This window comes from Podarcis melisellensis, assembly GCF_964234715.1.
Source record: "Podarcis melisellensis genome assembly, chromosome: 6".
Classification (NCBI taxonomy): Eukaryota; Metazoa; Chordata; class Lepidosauria; order Squamata; family Lacertidae; genus Podarcis; species Podarcis melisellensis.
Window position 1 is genome coordinate 53,826,680 of NC_138538.1, and position 17,919 is coordinate 53,844,598.

Here is a 17,919-nt window from a genome sequence, read left to right on the forward strand (position 1 = left end):
TCTTTTCTTCCTTCAGTTGTCAGTAGCATCTGGGCACCTTGCTAGGAGGTTTTGGGGACTGGACCTTTGGAGATATAGGGCCTAGTACAGATGCATCTGACTTGCTACAGCTTCTGACTGCCCATCCTGTGGATACCTTTTTGATTAACATGCAGTGCAATTCCATGCAAGTTTATTTAGAAGCAAGACCCTCTGCTGCAGCCCAACCATGCAACCCCGTGGGTGCTTAATAATAGGTCAGTCCCACTGTGTGGTCTAATACTGCAAAGCTAAACACACTTACTAGGAGGGAGTAAGCCCCCTTGACCATGATATGACATTCTTCCGAGCAAACCTGCATGGGGTTGTACTATAAATGTATTCATTCTAACTGGTACATTATGTACATATTCTCTGCTTATAACTCTGCACAAACAACATGAGGTGGATTGATCTCTTGGAAACATTTGGGGGCCGCCACGGGAGAGGAGTGATGGAAGGGATATCCAGCAGTTGCACACAATATAATACCACATTCTACTTAATCTGTTCAAAGTACCAGGGTAAAATGAACACACAAAGCACCAATATTAAGAGGGGCTTCTCACTGTCCAGGGTGTAAGGATAGCCACTCTCAATTACATCCTAAAAATTAACACTATTTCTTTAAAAGGTCTCATGATATTTGACTTTAAAAAACAAACTGTTGTCAAGTGATAACCCTGTTGTTATATCAGTTGTTACCTGTTCTTCCTAAATTAGATAATTAGAATGGGGGGGGGCGTTCCAAGAGGAGGTGATCTGGCTTGGTTCTTGACTTTAGTTTTCCTGCCAACTCTTGATAGAATATGCCTACCACTTGCAATGAAAGCTTGGTGCCCTTAACAATATTTGGTAAATGCTGAACTCCAGCTCAACTGCAGCCAGATCAATAGAGTTCTTATCAAAGGGATGTAAACAACATAAAAAGACCATTTCTGCTTTATGATTTAAAACCACTGCAATAGCAGAGAACCCATTTGTTAGAAAGCATGGTGACCATCTGGGATTGGGGTATAGAAGCGATTTCAAGACGCAGAAGATCAAATTCTTCACTGTCTAAAAGCCAAGCCAGGCCTTATCTTGGTAATATGGTCCCAGCCCCACATTTGCTGAGGCAATAGGGAACACAGAGGTGAGGTGACATTTCTGAAGGGGGGCTGGCAGGTGCAAAGGGTGATGTATTTCTCCCCAGTTGGGCTACCTTTTGGTTCAGAATCCAGGTAGCAGGAAAGCCTTAAAATTGCAGAGTTTGAGATTTGTAGGGAAGAATCAGTGGTGTTGGGGGTGGGGAGGGAGAGGGGAGTAAAGAACCCCTTGCCACCTATACATTCCAGCTATGTGAGCAATGTAGCTTGTTTCCATTGGCGGAATATGTTTTCCACTTATGGAAGGCTTGTTTCTAGTGGAAGAGCCATATGCCTAGAATTTCCCAGACATAGTGCTTTTTTCTGGGGGGACATAGGGGTACACATACCCCTAAACATTTTGTGAATCTTTGTACTTTTGTCCATTTACTGTATTTGTCAAATAAGCTCAACAACTTTTTACTGTTTGAAATATGGCACCTCTACTATATGGGAAAGTGGCCAGAGATCCAGATGAACTTTTTGAATTGTGCAAGCTGTTATCTGCCTTGTGGCCCTGATCCGGGGGGGGGGGGGCTAACAAGTTGACGCAACCTGTGGACAACCTGCCCCACCATGGATCCCGTCCTGAATTAGTCTGAAGGTATGGCTAATGTTTAATAAGATTGTTTAAATTACAAAAACTCCTAATTAAACATATAGCCTGGGAAGGGAAGGGGGAAATAGATGTTGCATCTCCTTTCCTCTGGCTACCAACCAAGAGTAGAGAGGAGGGTCAATTTTGCTGAATGGGAAGCCACCCTACACCTGACAGGACTGATGCCTCTGTTGACATTCTGCATGATGCTGTTCTAGAGCAGGAAGGAGAGTTAGAGTCATGTAGTTCCTACCTTCTCCAGGGAAGATGCAGCTGGTAGTCAGGGTAGCTTTAACCCCTTGTGCTGGGGCTTCCTGCCCAATGCCTGCCTCTCCTGTCTGATACCCCACCTGTTGATAGCCATGGATAGCTCTGGGCCATCCAACCCGACTTGTAGCAAACCATGGATGTCTGTACCTGACTTGTCCAACTCCTGAGCCCCTCTGAATATGCCCGATATGACTTGGAGCTTGGATGAATCTGATGCGCAGCTCCAGTTTATACCCTACCAATGTTTTTATATTTTAACTATTTCCTTACTCACCATACTTCTTATGCTATAATACAATTCCTGATACACTGTGGCTGATATAATAATACATTTTATGATTCTTTGCATTCAGACCTTGCCCCAGAAATATATTAATTCAAGTAGTTTTCTCTCGGCAAGAGAAGTACAAGAATTTTTTTTGGGAGGGGGGATTTCTAATTGTTACACTAAGCTTCTATTAGATTGCCTTTTGCCACAAAGGTGTGTTTTTTGGATACACTGGAGACAGTGTATCAGAAATTAATTTGTCCAAAGCAGGTTAAGATCTGACCCCGTAGGGATAAAAGGCATTAGTTCAGTCACACTCACTCGCTTTAACAGAGCTCTCTGTGTTACTGCAATTTCAGCCTGTCTTGTTCCCCGATGCCCTGTGGGCTTCTGCTCAAGATCAGGATCAGGAAAGGACATGGCACTCCTACCAAGCTATAGTGATACTAAAAATGTGCAGTGGGGCTCCTGTAGATGCCAGAAATGAAATGGTCTACAACAGATTGGTGCCACTCTGTTACTCTGTGATGGGTTGGCTTCTTTGTGATTAGTTTTGTGGTACCTAGAAAGGAACTCAACAGAATTGGATAAGACCGCCCATGTCTGAGACTGCCGCTGACTTGATTTAAGTGGGGTTGCCATATGTCTGGATTTAGTTGTCAATAAAAACAATACAGGATCATATTCCATAATTCTACCTCAATACTTTTTAGCAAAATGATATACCCACCATATATGTAAATGAAATATAAGTCTTTCCAAGTTCCAAGATGTTGAATTCCTGTTCTACTATTGAACCATTAGTCTCAAAAGAAAGTTATCTCACATTTCTAGAATAAAAAACCACTACAGTGGTACCTCAGGTTAAGAACTGAAGGTCCGTTCTTAACCTGAAATTGTTCTTAACCTGAAGTACCACTTTAGCTAATGGGGCCTCTCACTGCCGCCGGGCCGCCACCGCCTCACGATTTCTGTTCTCATCCTGAAGCAACGTTCTTAACCTCTGGTATTATTTCTGGGTTAGCGGAGTCTGTAACCTGAAGCGTCTGTAACCTGAAGCATCACTATACTTGCAAAGAAGGGTCTTGGCCTTCAGCCTAACCCCCCACCCAAAGAACACAATAACAACATCATAACAATATATAACATAGCTATGTAGGTAGGTGCACAGTCCATTTCAAAGTTACATTTCTCCCTATGAATGTGTTCAAAGGATGGCTCTTAAGAGCTATTTGCATATAGGGGAACATACTGTGCAAACAGGGCACATCTAGAGACAAGGTGTATTGGGGGAAAAAAGTTAAATATATTAACTGCCTTGTAGCCATTCCCCTTTCATATACAGCCCCTCTACAGCTACAACCTCCTGTTGTCATGCTTTCATCCACTTGGGTATTACTCTTTTTTGTGTTAGCCATATTTAAAATGCCAGGAATGAGAGAATTTTGGCAAACTAGTTTCATGGTTAAAACAAAAAAAATTCCACATGTGTATCTGAAGAAGTGTGCATGCACACGAAAGCTCATACCAAGAACTAACTTAGTTGGTCTTTAAGGTGCTACTGGAAGGATTTTTTTTGTTTTGACTATGGCAGACCAACACGGCTACCTATCTGTAACTAGTTTCATGGTTGTACAGAATGCAGTGCACCAAGAATATGGATTCAGATTTTGCTCTGTTTTATTTGCTCTGTGGTCAAAATAAATCCTTACCCCACAAGGAATTAACCGCTTACTTTGTTATAGCCGCCCGCGTGGAAATAGCATGATATTGGAAAGGTGATGAGGATTTCTCCTAAAGGTTCTGGCAGCTGGCAGTGGCTGACAAGCTTATGTACCAATACAGTCTAGCTAGGGAAGACATTAAGCATGACACATTTCAAGAAATTTGGGTGCCCTTTCTCGCATTGTTTAATTCCAACCTAGAAGACTTCTACCTTGGGGGGGATTCTTTAAGTATAGGTAAAAGGTAAGGGATGTGGGTGGCGCTGAGCCACTTGGGCTTGCAAATTAGAACGTCAGCAGTTTGAATCTGCACAACAGGGTGAGCTCCTGTTGCTCTGTCCCAGCTGCTGTCAACCTAGCAGTTCGAAAGCATACCAGTGTGAGTAGATAAATAAGTACCACTGCGGTGGGAAGGTAAACAGTGATTTCCATGCGTTCTGGAACTCATCACTATGTCCCGTTGCGCCAGAAGTGGTTTAGTCATGCTGGCCACACGACCTGGAAAGCTGTCTGTGAACAAACACCAGTTCCCTCAGCCTGAAAAGTGAGAGGAACGCCACAACCCCATAGTCACCTTTGACTGGGGTCCTTTACCTTTTTAAGTATAAATTTATATGTGCTTTGATAGTTACTTTTTCATGAACCTATTTTGTATGCATACATTGTGTGATTAGCAGACAGTCAAATGAGAAACACGATTTGCATGAACAATTGTTGAACCCTTTCTTATTGTTGTCACGTTTGTTTATCTTGAAAGGAAAGGAACGGAGGTGCACTATGGGTTGGATCCAGACTTAGATGCCATTAAAAGCAATGGGGTAAACTACTCAAGACTTGGCCCATTGATTTCAGTGGAAATTCAACACAACTAACTTAGGGCACAATTGTAAGCAGATCTCTGGCTCAGCCAGCTGGTTCTGGGCCACACAGTGGCCTCAAACCTAGCTCCCCATCATAGGCTCCCCATCCCAACTCAGCTAGGGGCTCAGCTGTCTGAGTCAAAACCAATGTGAACACAGTAGGAGCTGCACCCTGGAAAATAAGGAGCAGTAGCAGCATTGACCCACAGGGAGAAGCAGCCACAGAGTCAGTTTGGGAGGGTTAGAAGCCCCAATAATACCCCCATCTCATATGTGGAGGACCAGCAGCAGCCACAAACACACCTAACAGAGGCTGGCAGAGCACTCTAAGCTGCCCTGCAGCACTCAGGAGCACTGGTCCCTCTGGAGGGTGGTAAATGCCACCACTAGCTTCCAGCCCCCAGTACTACTTGCTTTGCAGGGAATCTGGCATCATGGCTGCCAAGAACATGTGGAGAAATGTAAAGGGTTGCCAGTCATGGGCAGGGGAAGGCACCTGCAACCTCCACCTTCATTACCATCCAAATGTTTGATTGCCTGCAGATACACAACTACATACACTGCAGACTTGGTAATAATGGCTCTCTCCCACATCTGGTATTTAATTTTAAAACATAATTGCTAGTCACATCATCAGTGTCATGTGTGGTTAAGACCCTCAGAAAAAAAGGAGACACCATCTATTTAATGGTTATCTAGGGCAAAATGCAAACCTAGTCTGAAACGGTGAAATCAGCTATGATTAAATGGGCACAAGACATTGGTTATGATATTATGTTTGCTGACTGGGAACAGTTATGGACCACCGGTATTAAGTTTACGGCATGTAGTACCTTGAAAGAGAACATAATGAAAATGATTTACAGGTGGTACATGACCCCAGTCAAGCTTGCAAAGATCTACCATTTGCCCAATAATAACTGCTGGAAATGTAAGGAATCTGAAGGAACTTTTTACCACCTTTGGTGGACCTGCCCAAAGATTAAGGCCTACTGGGAAATGATCTATAATGAAATTAAGAAAGTCCTTAAGTGGACATTTGTAAAGAAACCGGAGGCTTTTCTCTTGGGCATGGTCGGCCAACTGGTACCAAAAAAGGATAGGACATTTTTTATGTATGCAACTACAGCAGCAAGAATCCTGTTGGCAAAGTATTGGAAGATGCAAGAACTACCTACTCTAGAAGAATGGCAGATGAAGGTGACGGAATACATGGGACTGGCAGAGATGACCGGCAGAATCCGTGACCAGAGGAAAGAGACAGTGGAGGAGGATTGGGGAAAATTTAAAGTATATCTTAAAAATTGTTGTAAAATTGTGGATTGATAAGATGTTAAGGGGTAAGAAACGGAGAATTACAGCTGTAAATGTTAATCTTAAGAAAATTCAAAAGAGAGTTAATTAGAAAAATTGATTTAAGGGTTGCTAAAAAAATGGAAAAATAAGGATGCGGTAAAAGGGAGGTATGGGGAAGTCAATATTATTTGTATGTTTTTGTGTGTTGAAATATATGTGTTTTATTGTGTTTGTTATATGTTATATGTTTTGAAAATCATTAAAAATTATTATAAAAAAAAATGCAAACCTAGTCTGCTTCATTTATTCATATTCAAAATGGCCACAAGATCTTTACTATTGAGAGATATGGAATTATTTGGAGTGGAAATGGGGGAGGGGAAGGAGGTATACTGAGCAGAAAACAATTGCTTCCAACCATCCAAATGTTAGATGAGATGATACCACTTGTAGACTCATAGTATAGAGAGCTCAAGTGTGCAATTTAGACACAAACCCCTGCCAAGTCTATTATTATATTTTATTCGTCCACTGCACAGTTTCACATTGATGACTATGCTAATAGCATCATTTCAAGAGTGGAAGCAGAGCCTGAAAATGGACACAATTTGCTGCCCTGACAAAAGGGAAATTTATGTCAGGCACCAGCAGGGTCTGTGCATTCATGAGACCAGAGTGTTATTCTTGCATATGAGTTATTTGGTGATGAACAGGAATCACAGAAGTGGTGCAAAAGTGGGAGGTAATTTAAGCAATGCTATCATTTGAAATGGGCTCAGGTTGTGAGATATGGATTGGCTGCAAACTGCAGACCACTTGAATGCAAGTTAGTGGATTAGTTTTTTTCCAATAGAATGTAATGTGTCTCCTGAAAATAAGACCTTTCCTCTCTCGTTTTTAATCAGATAAAGCAGAGCCACCTTGCAATGTTTCGTAGAATAAATATGTAAAGCTACCTTCCAGCTAAGACTATTTTTTGTATACCAAGGTGGGGATTCGGAGCCAACAGTGGACTCATGTGACCACATTTTTTCACTATTTTTCATAGTTTCAAGTTGTGGCCATTTCAATCCCAAATATGTTGTCATGTTAATCCATCCCATGTTGGAGCAGAATAAGGAATTAGTCAATTAATTGTAATAGTGATCCAGTGGCTGCTTTCAGTCCTTGAAGGAAGGGATATATGTGTGATCTGATACAACCTACCCCCACCCCCCCTTCATGGATCACTGCCTTGCCGTGGCGAAGGGGCTTGAAGAACTCAGAGAAGCTATGAACTATGCCGAGCAGGGCACCCAAGATGAACAGGTCATAGTGGAGAGTTTTGACCAAACGTGATCCACCTGGAGGAGGAACCGGCAAGCCACTCCAGTATCCCTGCCAAGAAAACTCCATGGACAAAGACAACAGGCATATAAAAGTTATGACGCTGGAAGATGAGCCCCTCAGGTCGGAAGGCGTCCAACATGCTACTGGGGAAGAGCGGAGGGCAAGTACAAGTAGATCCAGAGCTGATGAAGCGGCTGGGCCAAAGCCGAAAGGACGCTCAGTTGCGGATATGCCTGGAAGCGAAAGGAAAGTCCAATGCTGTAAAGAAAAATATTGCATAGGAACCTGGAATGTAAGAACCATGAACCTGGGTAAGTTGGAGGTGGTCAAAAATGAGATGGCAAGAATAAATATTGACATCCTGGGCATCAGTGAACTAAAATGGACGGGAATGGGTGAATTCAGTTCGGATGACCATCATATCTACTACTGTGGGCAAGAAACCCGTAAAAGAAATGGAGTGGCCCTCATAGTCAACAAAAGAGTGGCGAAGGCTGTACTGGGATGCAATCTCAAAAATGATAGAATGATCTCGATACGAATCCAAGGCAGACCTTTTAACATCACAGTAATCCAAGTTTATGCACCAACTACTGGTGCTGAAGAAACTGAAATTGACCAATTCTATGAAGACTTACAACACCTTATAGAAGTGACACCAAAGAAGGATGTTCTTCTCATCATAGGGGATTGGAATGCTAAAGTAGGGAGTCAAGAGATAAAAGGAACAACTGGCAAGTTTGGCCTTGGAGATCAAAACGAAGCAGGGCAAAGGCTAATAGAGTTCTGTCAAGAGAACAAGCTGGTCATCACAAACACGCTTTTCCAACAACACAAGAGACGACTCTACACATGGACATCACCAGATGGGCAGCATCGAAATCAGATTGATTATATTCTCTGCAGCCAAAGATGGAGAAGCTCTATACAGTCAGCAAAAACAAGACCTGGAGCTGACTGTGGCTCAGATCATCAGCTTCTTATAGCAAAATTCAAGCTTAAACTGAAGAAAGTAGGAAAAACCACTGGGCCGGTAAGATACAATCTAAGTCAAATCCCTTATGAATACACAGTGGAAGTGAGGAACAGGTTTAAGGATTTAGATTTGGTGGACAGAGTGCCTGAAGAACTATGGATGGAGGCTCGTAACATTATACAGGAGGCAGCAACGAAAACCATCCCAATGAAAAGGAAATGCAAGAAAGCAAAGTGGCTGTCCAATGAGGCCTTACAAATAGCGGGGGAGAGAAGGCAAGCAAAATGCGAGGGAGATAGAGAAAGATACAGGAAATTGAATGCAGATTTCCAAAGAATTGCAAGGAGAGACAAGAAGACCTTCTTAAACGAGCAATGCAAAGAAATAGAGGAAAGCAATAGAATGGGAAGAACCAGAGATCTGTTCAAGAAAATTGGAGATATGAAAGGAACATTTCGTACAAAGATTTCCATAATAAAGGACAAAAGTGGAAAGGACCTAACAGAAGCAGAAGACATCAAGAAGAGGTGGCAAGAATACACAGAGGAATTATACCAGAAAGAAATGGATGTCCCGTATACCCCAGGTAGTGTGGTTGCTGACCTTGAGCCAGACATCCTGGAGAGTGAAGTCAAATGGGCCTTAGAAAGCACTGCAAATAACAAGGCCAGTGGAAGTGACGGTATTCCAGCTGAACTATTTAAAATTTTAAAAGATGATGCTGTTAAGGTGCTACACTCAATATGCCAGCAAGTTTGGAAAACTCAGCAGTGGCCAGAAGATTGGAGAAGATCAGTCTACATCCCAATCCCAAAGAAGGGCAGTGCCAAAGAATGCTCCAACTACCGCACAATTGCACTCATTTCACACGCTAGCAAGGTTATGCTTAAAATTCTACAAGGAAGGCTCAAGCAGTATGTGGACCGAGAACTCCCAGAAGTGCAAGCTGGATTTAGAAGAGGCAGAGGAACCAGAGACCAAATTGCAAACATGCGCTGGATTATGGAGAAAGCTAGAGAGTTCCAGAAAGACATCTACTTCTGCTTCATTGACTATGCAAAAGCCTTTGACTGTGTCGACCACGGCAAACTATGGCAAGTTCTTAAAGAAATGGGAATGCCAGATCACCTCATCTGTCTCCTGAGAAATCTCTATGTGGGACAAGAAGCTACAGTTAGAACTGGATATGGAACAACTGATTGGTTCAAAATTGGGAAAGGAGTACGACAAGGCTGTATTTTGTCTCCCTGCTTATTTAACTTATATGCAGAATTCATCATGCGAAAGGCCGGGCTGGATGAATCCCTAGCCGGAATTAAGATTGCCGGAAGAAATATCAACAACCTCAGATATGCAGATGACACAACCTTGATGGCAGAAAGTGAGGAGGAATTAAATAACCTTTTAATGAGGGTGAAAGAGGAGAGCGCAAAATATGGTCTGAAGCTCAACATCAAAAAAACGAAGATCATGGCCACTGGTCCCATCACCTCCTGGCAAATAGAAGGGGAAGAAATGGAGGTAGTGAGAGATTTTACTTTCTTGGGCTCAATGATCACTGCAGATGGTGACAGCAGCCATGAAATTAAAAGACGCCTGCTTCTTGGGAGAAGGGCAATGACAGGCCTAGACAGCATCTTGAGAAGTAGAGACATCACCTTGCCAACAAAGGTTCGTATAGTTAAAGCTATGGTTTTCCCAGTAGTGATGTATGGAAGTGAGAGTTGGACCATAAAGAAGGCTGATCGCCGAAGAATTGATGCTTTTGAATTATGGTGCTGGAGGAGACTCTTGAGAGTCCCATGGACTGCAAGAAGATCAAACCTCTCCATACTGAAGGAAATCAAACCTGAGTGCTCACTGGAAGGACAGATTGTGAAGCTGAGGCTCCAGTACTTTGGCCACCTCATGAGAAGAGAAGACTCCCTGGAGAAGACCCTGATGTTGGGAAAGATGGAGGGCACAAGGAGAAGGGGGCGACAGAGGACGAGATGGTTGGATAGTGTTTTCGAGGCTACCAGCATGAGTTTGACCAAACTGCGGGAGGCAGTAGAGGACAGAGGTGCCTGGCGTTCTCTGGTCCATGGGGTCACGAAGAGTCGGACACGACTAAACGACTAAACAACAACAACAACAACAACCCCCACCCCACAAAAAGGAATGGTAGCAATATTTGCTTTAATACACTACTATTCCCTGAAAGGGAAGCTGTCAGTGTGAGATGGAGCATCAGGAATTTTACTCAACAAGAGCCATCTATAAAATCCCATTACACTTCTCAGAAAATGCCTGTTATTTATTTTATATTTTCAAATCCACCTCCATCTGTGCTGAGAGGTTTTTCTTAGGTCACATACTCAATAATCCTTCCACACTTTGATGTCACATATTCAATAATTGTCTGTCTTCCACTCTTCTTTGCTCCTTAATCCATCTCCCCTGATTAGCAGCAATTTCACCTTCAAAACACCCCTGCTTCTCCGGCCAAGCATCTGACTGATTTTCTGTTTATGTAACATTTGCAAATGTTATTTCCTTTCTGCTCTGAGTTTCACATAGCAACACCTGCCTCCGCACTGCATTAAACAGCAACACCATTTCAAAATTTGCATTTGGGGCTATGTCTATTAGAGCAACACTCTCCCTTTTTGCAGCTAGAACATTACAAAAGCAAGCATGTTCAATTCAGACCATGTATTCAGCATAGAGTGATCACAAAGGTTGCTTCAAAGTCTTGATGAAATAGGTAGGTTCTTTGGCTTTATTACCATTGATAGTCCCATAGAAAGAGACATTTCAGAAGTTTTACAATGCTAATCACAGGAGGTGTTTTCCAACAGATCAGCCTTCACAAACCTGGTACCCTACAGTTATTTTGGACTAAAAGAGTCACCCTGATGAGATGTGTAGCCCCAAACATCTGGAGGACACCAAGTTGGGAAAGGCTGCAATAGATAGTCTCCCAGACAGCAGATGAATTGCAACAGAGACTTGATCAGACCTGTGCAATGTGGAACTGGTCATGCAGCTAAAGGTTATATGCAGAAGAACCAAGGAAGTAGAAGACAGGGCACTGTAGTAGCATGTTTGAGTAAAAAACACAACCCTACTGAATTATTGCCCGTGCTGGATTATTGCCACAATGTCTCAATGTGCTCTTGAATCATCAAGACACTGTGTGATGGTGCATGCGGAAGATAAAAGAACAGTTTTAGATAGATGCTTAGCTACTATTTCAGTGTGAGGTTGCTCACTCACCGGATTGTTGTACATCTGAACAATGAGCTGCTTGACACCGTGGAGAGTGGGATGAGCCCAAGGTGAGGGATCTGCCCAGTGCCTGTTTAAATCAAAGCCCATTAGGGAGCACCTGTAAAAACAAAGACAGGACAAGTCGTCAGGACTCAAGAGGCCAGTTTGAGTGTGTGGTGATGGAAGTTTGGTTTCTCACACTACCTACTTTTCTTTCAGCCGCCCACCACTCCAGGTGAACTCCTGCCTTGCCAAACTGACACCAATTGCAGGCTGAAAGTCCGTCACTCATCTCACTCCATGTATCTCTGTGTTATTGGGATGGATAGAGGGAATCACACTAAAGGCGTCTAACAAAGATAATCAAGTTACAGATAGGTAGCCGTGTTGGTCTGCCATAGTCAAAACAAAAAAAATTCCTTCCAGTAGCACCTTAAAGACCAACTAAGTTAGTTCTTGGTATGAGCTTTCGTGTGCATGCACACTTCTTCAGATACACTTCAGATATTTCGTGCATGCACACGAAAGCTCATACCAAGAACTAACTTAGTTGGTCTTTAAGGTGCTACTGGAAGGAATTTTTTTTGTTTTGACTATGGCAGACCAACACAGCTACCTATCTGTAACTGGAACTATGGAAGGCACCACATTGAGCTGCATGAAATGGAAGTCCAGTGTATCTGAAGAAGTGTGCATGCACACGAAAGCTCATACCAAGAACTAACTTAGTTGGTCTTTAAGGTGCTACTGGAAAGATAATCAACTTTGGTTGTAATAGGTGCACATTTTGTGCTTCTCCTTCCCATAAGGCTGGTGCGCAGCTTGAAACCTAATATGCCCAAAAGGGTCTATTCTGATTGTCTTCTACCTACTCCCAGACACTGCATCAAGACTTTCAGCAAAGGAAGACCAAGATAGTTTGATTAACACCAGCAGCCTCTCTCTCTTTCCCACCTTGTGGTTTTAACATCCCAATGGAGAGATCTGGGGGCACGAAAGCTTGCCCACTGTTTTGTATCCTTTAATAAAAGTACTGCCCTAATTATGGATTTGGGTTTTATATCAAAGGGTACAATATAGAAATTCCTGAAAATAAGGAGGAACCACACAAAGTCACAACTTTTGCTATATGTAAAATGAAACAATAAAAAAGCCATTTTGCTACTATACTCTAGAGCTTCTAGAGAAGCAAAGAGCTTTCACTTGATACTAGGTGAATGGCTATTACAATCTATTATTTAAACATATCTATGGAAACAGCTGAGATTTGTTCTTGTAAAGCTGTCTGATGAAAATCCCCAAAGTCTGAGAAGGAATAAGGAGAGAGAAAGAACATTCATAAATACTAAGCCACACATTCTGCAGCTAAAAATGGGGAGAAAGTAAAGGAGAGGGAAGCTGAAATAAAAAATTAGTTTGTAATCCACAAACTAATTAAGCTGTAGATCCTGAACTAAATGTGTTTTGCACAATAGTTTATTTCCTATTCAGTTGTCTTAGGGCTGCAGTGTTATAAGGGAGGGAGCTCCATTGAACTGAATGGGACTTACTTTTGAGGAGGCATATGTAAGATTGCATATTAGCATTTTAAAACATGGGGGGGCCAATCTGTAGTATAAATGTCATAAGCAGCACAGATATCCATCTGGTAACCCTGAAAGGAGCTGGGAGGCCATGAAACCCAGCTGTGGCATGTGGTAGACAGTCAGGGCAACACTCCAGCTTGGCTCTCCAGAACTGCAAGATGCCACGTCAAAGCACTGGAAGTGGGGAATGCATTCTGCACTGGAATGCCACCAGAATGGCTCTGTCCATATTCTAGATTTTAACTGTGGCCCATGTGCCAAAAACCTTGCCTTTAAATCAGACCATTTCTTGGTCTTTTGGAAGGGAAATGTACTAATGGGACAGCATTAAGATGAGAGAGAATCAGCCCACGGTAAAACACACTGTAGGGAACCCAACAGTTTCTTCAGTCCCCTTCTCCCCAGGTATCTTGGCCTGAGCAAGCTGAAAGGCTGTCCTTTTTCAATTGAAAAATCTAACCTCCCTTCCTCACTCAGATATACAGTTGCTTCAGATGGGGAGGGGGGGATTCCCTTCAAATACTTGCAAGTGGCCAAGAAAAGACTGGACCCCCACTTTCAAGTATTTTGGAGGTTGTGTTTGAAACAAGCATGCACCCTGATGTGATGCATGTATGATTTGTACTTAGGGAAAAAATCTTGTGAGAAGCAGCTCTGATTCACCCTGGGCATATAATTTATCCCTTGAAAGAGCTCTTGGCTGCCTGCTATTGTCAAGGAAGATTTAATAACATGCCTGAAGATGTGTGTTATTTTTGGTTTGCTTATTTTTCTTACAGTCCTTCCTTGCTTTCAAGAGTGTTCAATCTATAGAAAATCGCTGGGACCTCTGACTTTTCTTCCTTTGATTTCCCCTGTCTTTTATTTCCTGCACCCACTATATGCCTGCAGAGTCTCTTACAGGCCTATTCCCAGAAGGTGAGAGAAATGGAGAAGAATGGGCTAAAGGAGTTAAAGAAATCCTTTTTCATGCCCATGATTTATTACAAAAAGAACTGCACACACTTCCCGTCTGCTTTGTGAGGAAATGCTGGTTCACTGAATCAGTACTGGGTGAATGTACAGATAATACCCCACACAAAGCCTGCCAGTGCAAATCCACAAATGGCACTAGTGGGAAGGGTCAGGATTTGAAAATGAAAAAGGGAAGGGGAGCATAAAAGTACCATCTCTCTCTCTCTCTCTGCCCCTCCCCATGAGAGTTGAGAGCGGGCATAATTGGACTGTGTTGCCACTTTACTTGAAGGCATGAATGCTGGCTGGAACTCTTCTGAGTCTGTAGCATGTAGCAGGAAAAGTCTTGTGCATGCAACAACCACAAAACCAAAGTCTTAAAACTGTACATCAACACTTTGCTTCCTATATTAAAAGAATTATTTAAGCACTACTTAACTTATCTGAGGTTTTCAGATTTCAAAATCAGCTGCACTTAGGGATGGGGGAAAATTCCCAATTTCCCCAATTTTAAATTCAGTTTGCTACTTTTCCACATTGGTTTGCATTACAAATAATTAAAAAGTTCTCATGAAAATTTTGGAAGCATAAATTAGGAAAGTTGTGAATGGACCCCCCCCTGATGGCACTCCAGACCAGGGCTTGACATGCTATTTTTTTCCTTAGGTTAAATTCAAATGTCATTTCCCTCTCCATGCGGTGTCTTTTTATTTTATACTTTGGCCATGAAATTGTAGCATTCATGTCAATGCAAGTTATATATGGGACTGGATCACTGTGCTTGAGGAAGGTCTTTTCTGGTGGCCTGACACTATTGGGACCTGACTCCAGTGACAGCCACTTCTGTTGCTATGCCAATGCTTGCGTCTTATGCATTCGGTGCAAAAATGCTTGAGTTCCACTTGCAGAAGTGGGCCAGATGGTGCCAACATTATGTGGCATCCTCAAGGCCATCTAAAGCCCCAAAGGAGCCAACATCATTAGCAAAACCTAGTGCATTGCTAAGGGCTTTTAAAATGGCAAGTGATACAAGTTCGTTAGCTCGGCTCCACATGCCAATGCAGGATTCTGGGTTAGCAGATATGGCATGAACAGCAGTTTGCACCACAGCAGTTAGTGGCTTTGCAGGAGCAGGGCATTCTGATTAGATTTCTCATTTTGCTTTTATTCATTCCAAACCCACAGGGCAATTTGGTAATGAGGCATGGCATTTGGCTGCATTTCCACCCGGCCAGCTTTCTGCACCGTTTTGCTTATGTGGACTTATAGCTCTAAGAGAACTCACAAAAGAATATTTAATAATGAGTTTCTTAGCACAGACAGAGTGGGCAGATCAGCATTAGCTGCTGAAGGCCACATGGTGGAGTCGACGTTTGTAGAATGAGTGACACAATTTTAAACAGGGAGTGATAGTTAACAAAGCACTCCTCCATTTTCTCTTGTTAAATAAAAATAAATGTGCAGTGATACATGTCTCCTTCCCATGTGCCCACCCATTTCCCCCCCCCCCCCCAACTTGTGGGAGTGCTACTTCCTGGCACGAACATCAAGGAAGAACTGGGGCATTCCACAGCATGCACTGCATTCCTCTAAGATCAGCAAGAAATACCTTGATTCAATGTTTATTTTCTTCTCTTTCACACAAATCTCAGTAAGGCCAGAGGAAGAAAGCACCAGTCTGTGCATAGCTGCATGTGTGGCTTCATTTAAATATACACAATGTATAATGGTGCTTTGCCTAACTAACACAAGCCTCCACTATAAATAGCTAAGTGGGCAAGAAATGAAATGAAAAAGAAAATGCACCAATGGCTGAGATATTTTTTTTTGCGGGGGGGACCTAAGTAGTCTTCATCACACATACAGCTATTTTTAAAAGTAGTCTGGTTTTAATAGTTATCAAACATTCCTCCACTGGCTATGTAAATCACTAGTTAAGAGACACTAGTCTTATTTTCTAATATAGACCTGCATTCCTCATTCTGGAGGTGGGAAGAGAACCATGTCTGCCTATGCAGCTGGATGTCTGCAAAGAGGCATTCACATACATATAGCTGTACAGTGGTATCTCTGGTTACGAACTTAATTTGTTCCGGAGGTCCGTTCTTAAGCTGAAACCATTCTTAACCTGAGGTACCACTTTAGTTAATGGGGCCTCCTGCTGCCGCCATGCCACTGCTGCACAATTTCTGTTCTCATCCTGAGGTAAAGTTCTTAACCCAAGGTACTACTCCCGGGTTAGCAGAGTCTGTAACCCGAAGTGTTTGTAACCCGAGGTACCACTGTATGTGTGTTGGAACTCCGTGCAATTGGGAACCTTGCACAGTTGATTGAGAGAAGTCTCAAAATTGTTTGCCAGATTTTTGGAGGATTATCTGCACCCATACGAGCCTGCCAGAGTCTTCAGTCCCGCTCTCTGGTCTGGCAGTAAGATCCACCAAACTGGTAGCTAGTCCCCATAGACAAGAACTTTTCACTGATGGCTCTATATGTTTCAAACCGTCTCCTTTGAAAGGCACATGTGGCATCTGCATTAGCCTTTAAACATGAAGATATTTCTGTTTCAAACTGTTTTTTGCCGAAATGCTGCATGCTGGACATTTTAGCGGCTGCTGTTTTAGTGTTAGGCGGGGTTGCTTATTTTGTACTTAATTGTTTTATCCTGATGTCAATAAGCTACCTCTGGAGAGCTATGTCCTGAAAAAGGGGGTGGGATTCAAATCCATTAATTAATCACTTAATATACACAAAAATAAATACTGGAATTAAAAAAAATCAGGCAACTATTTGCATACTCAATCCTAAAAATAGTTGGAATGCTGTTAACAAGCTAGGCACCACTAGTGTGCTAGTCCCACCCTCAACCCTACCACTGAAATCATTAGGACTTACATCCCAACAGACAAACATAGGATCGGGGCTGCATATCACAGTGTTGCACAGTACAAACATAACATTTGGAGGACACTACTGCACTTTCTTTTCTTTTCACACACACATAAATATATTTAAATATCAGGCCAGTATCTATATTACATAGCAAGAGGTCTCTGCATTGATAAAAAAACCTTTTCTTCTACCTAGTTGATTCTGATCACATTGGGGTGCTTTTTGCACTCACAGTAGTCAGTCTGATATCTGTATATGCATGAGCAGTGCATATGTCAACCAAAACACCCCAGATCTCAGCAGCAGCAATTTCTCCTATCCTATTTTATACATATATTCAGAGCACTGAAACTGGTGGTGGTAGCAGAGATGCATAAGACACACATTCACACAACAATATTTCTATGAATACAGATACCCCAAGGGCTATTTTGAATGTTAAGAATGCCCTGCATAATTTTCGGGCATCCCTTGAATATAGTTCAGTTATGCTCAGTGTGGATTTGTGATCCTGAAAACGCGTACCCTATTGCCAACTGACGTCTGATCAATAAAAGGTATCGCCTATTTTGTATCTCATTGGAGGAAAGCCAGCACAACACCTAACTTCTATTTGCTATTTTCATAATAATTTGCACAGTCTCTCCACAACTGGGCTCTCATGAGTTACTGAATTACAGCAAACCACTATCACTGTCTGCTGACGGAAAAGTCAAAATATATTTCTGGGTAAGTAAGGAACAGATTTCAATTTCAAGCTTCCAAGGGCATA

General features: G+C 42.4%; 1 protein-coding gene across 1 annotated transcript in view; it reads right to left on the reverse strand.

Moving 5' to 3' along the window:
- The window catches only part of BEND5 (BEN domain containing 5), a 733,046-nt gene that overhangs the window by 103,754 nt on the left and 611,373 nt on the right, over positions 1–17,919 (reverse strand). The window contains exon 9 of the mRNA XM_081913981.1: positions 11,725–11,836. Within this exon, the coding sequence (XP_081770107.1) occupies positions 11,725–11,836 (112 nt within the window). The remainder of the gene's footprint in view (positions 1–11,724; positions 11,837–17,919) is intronic.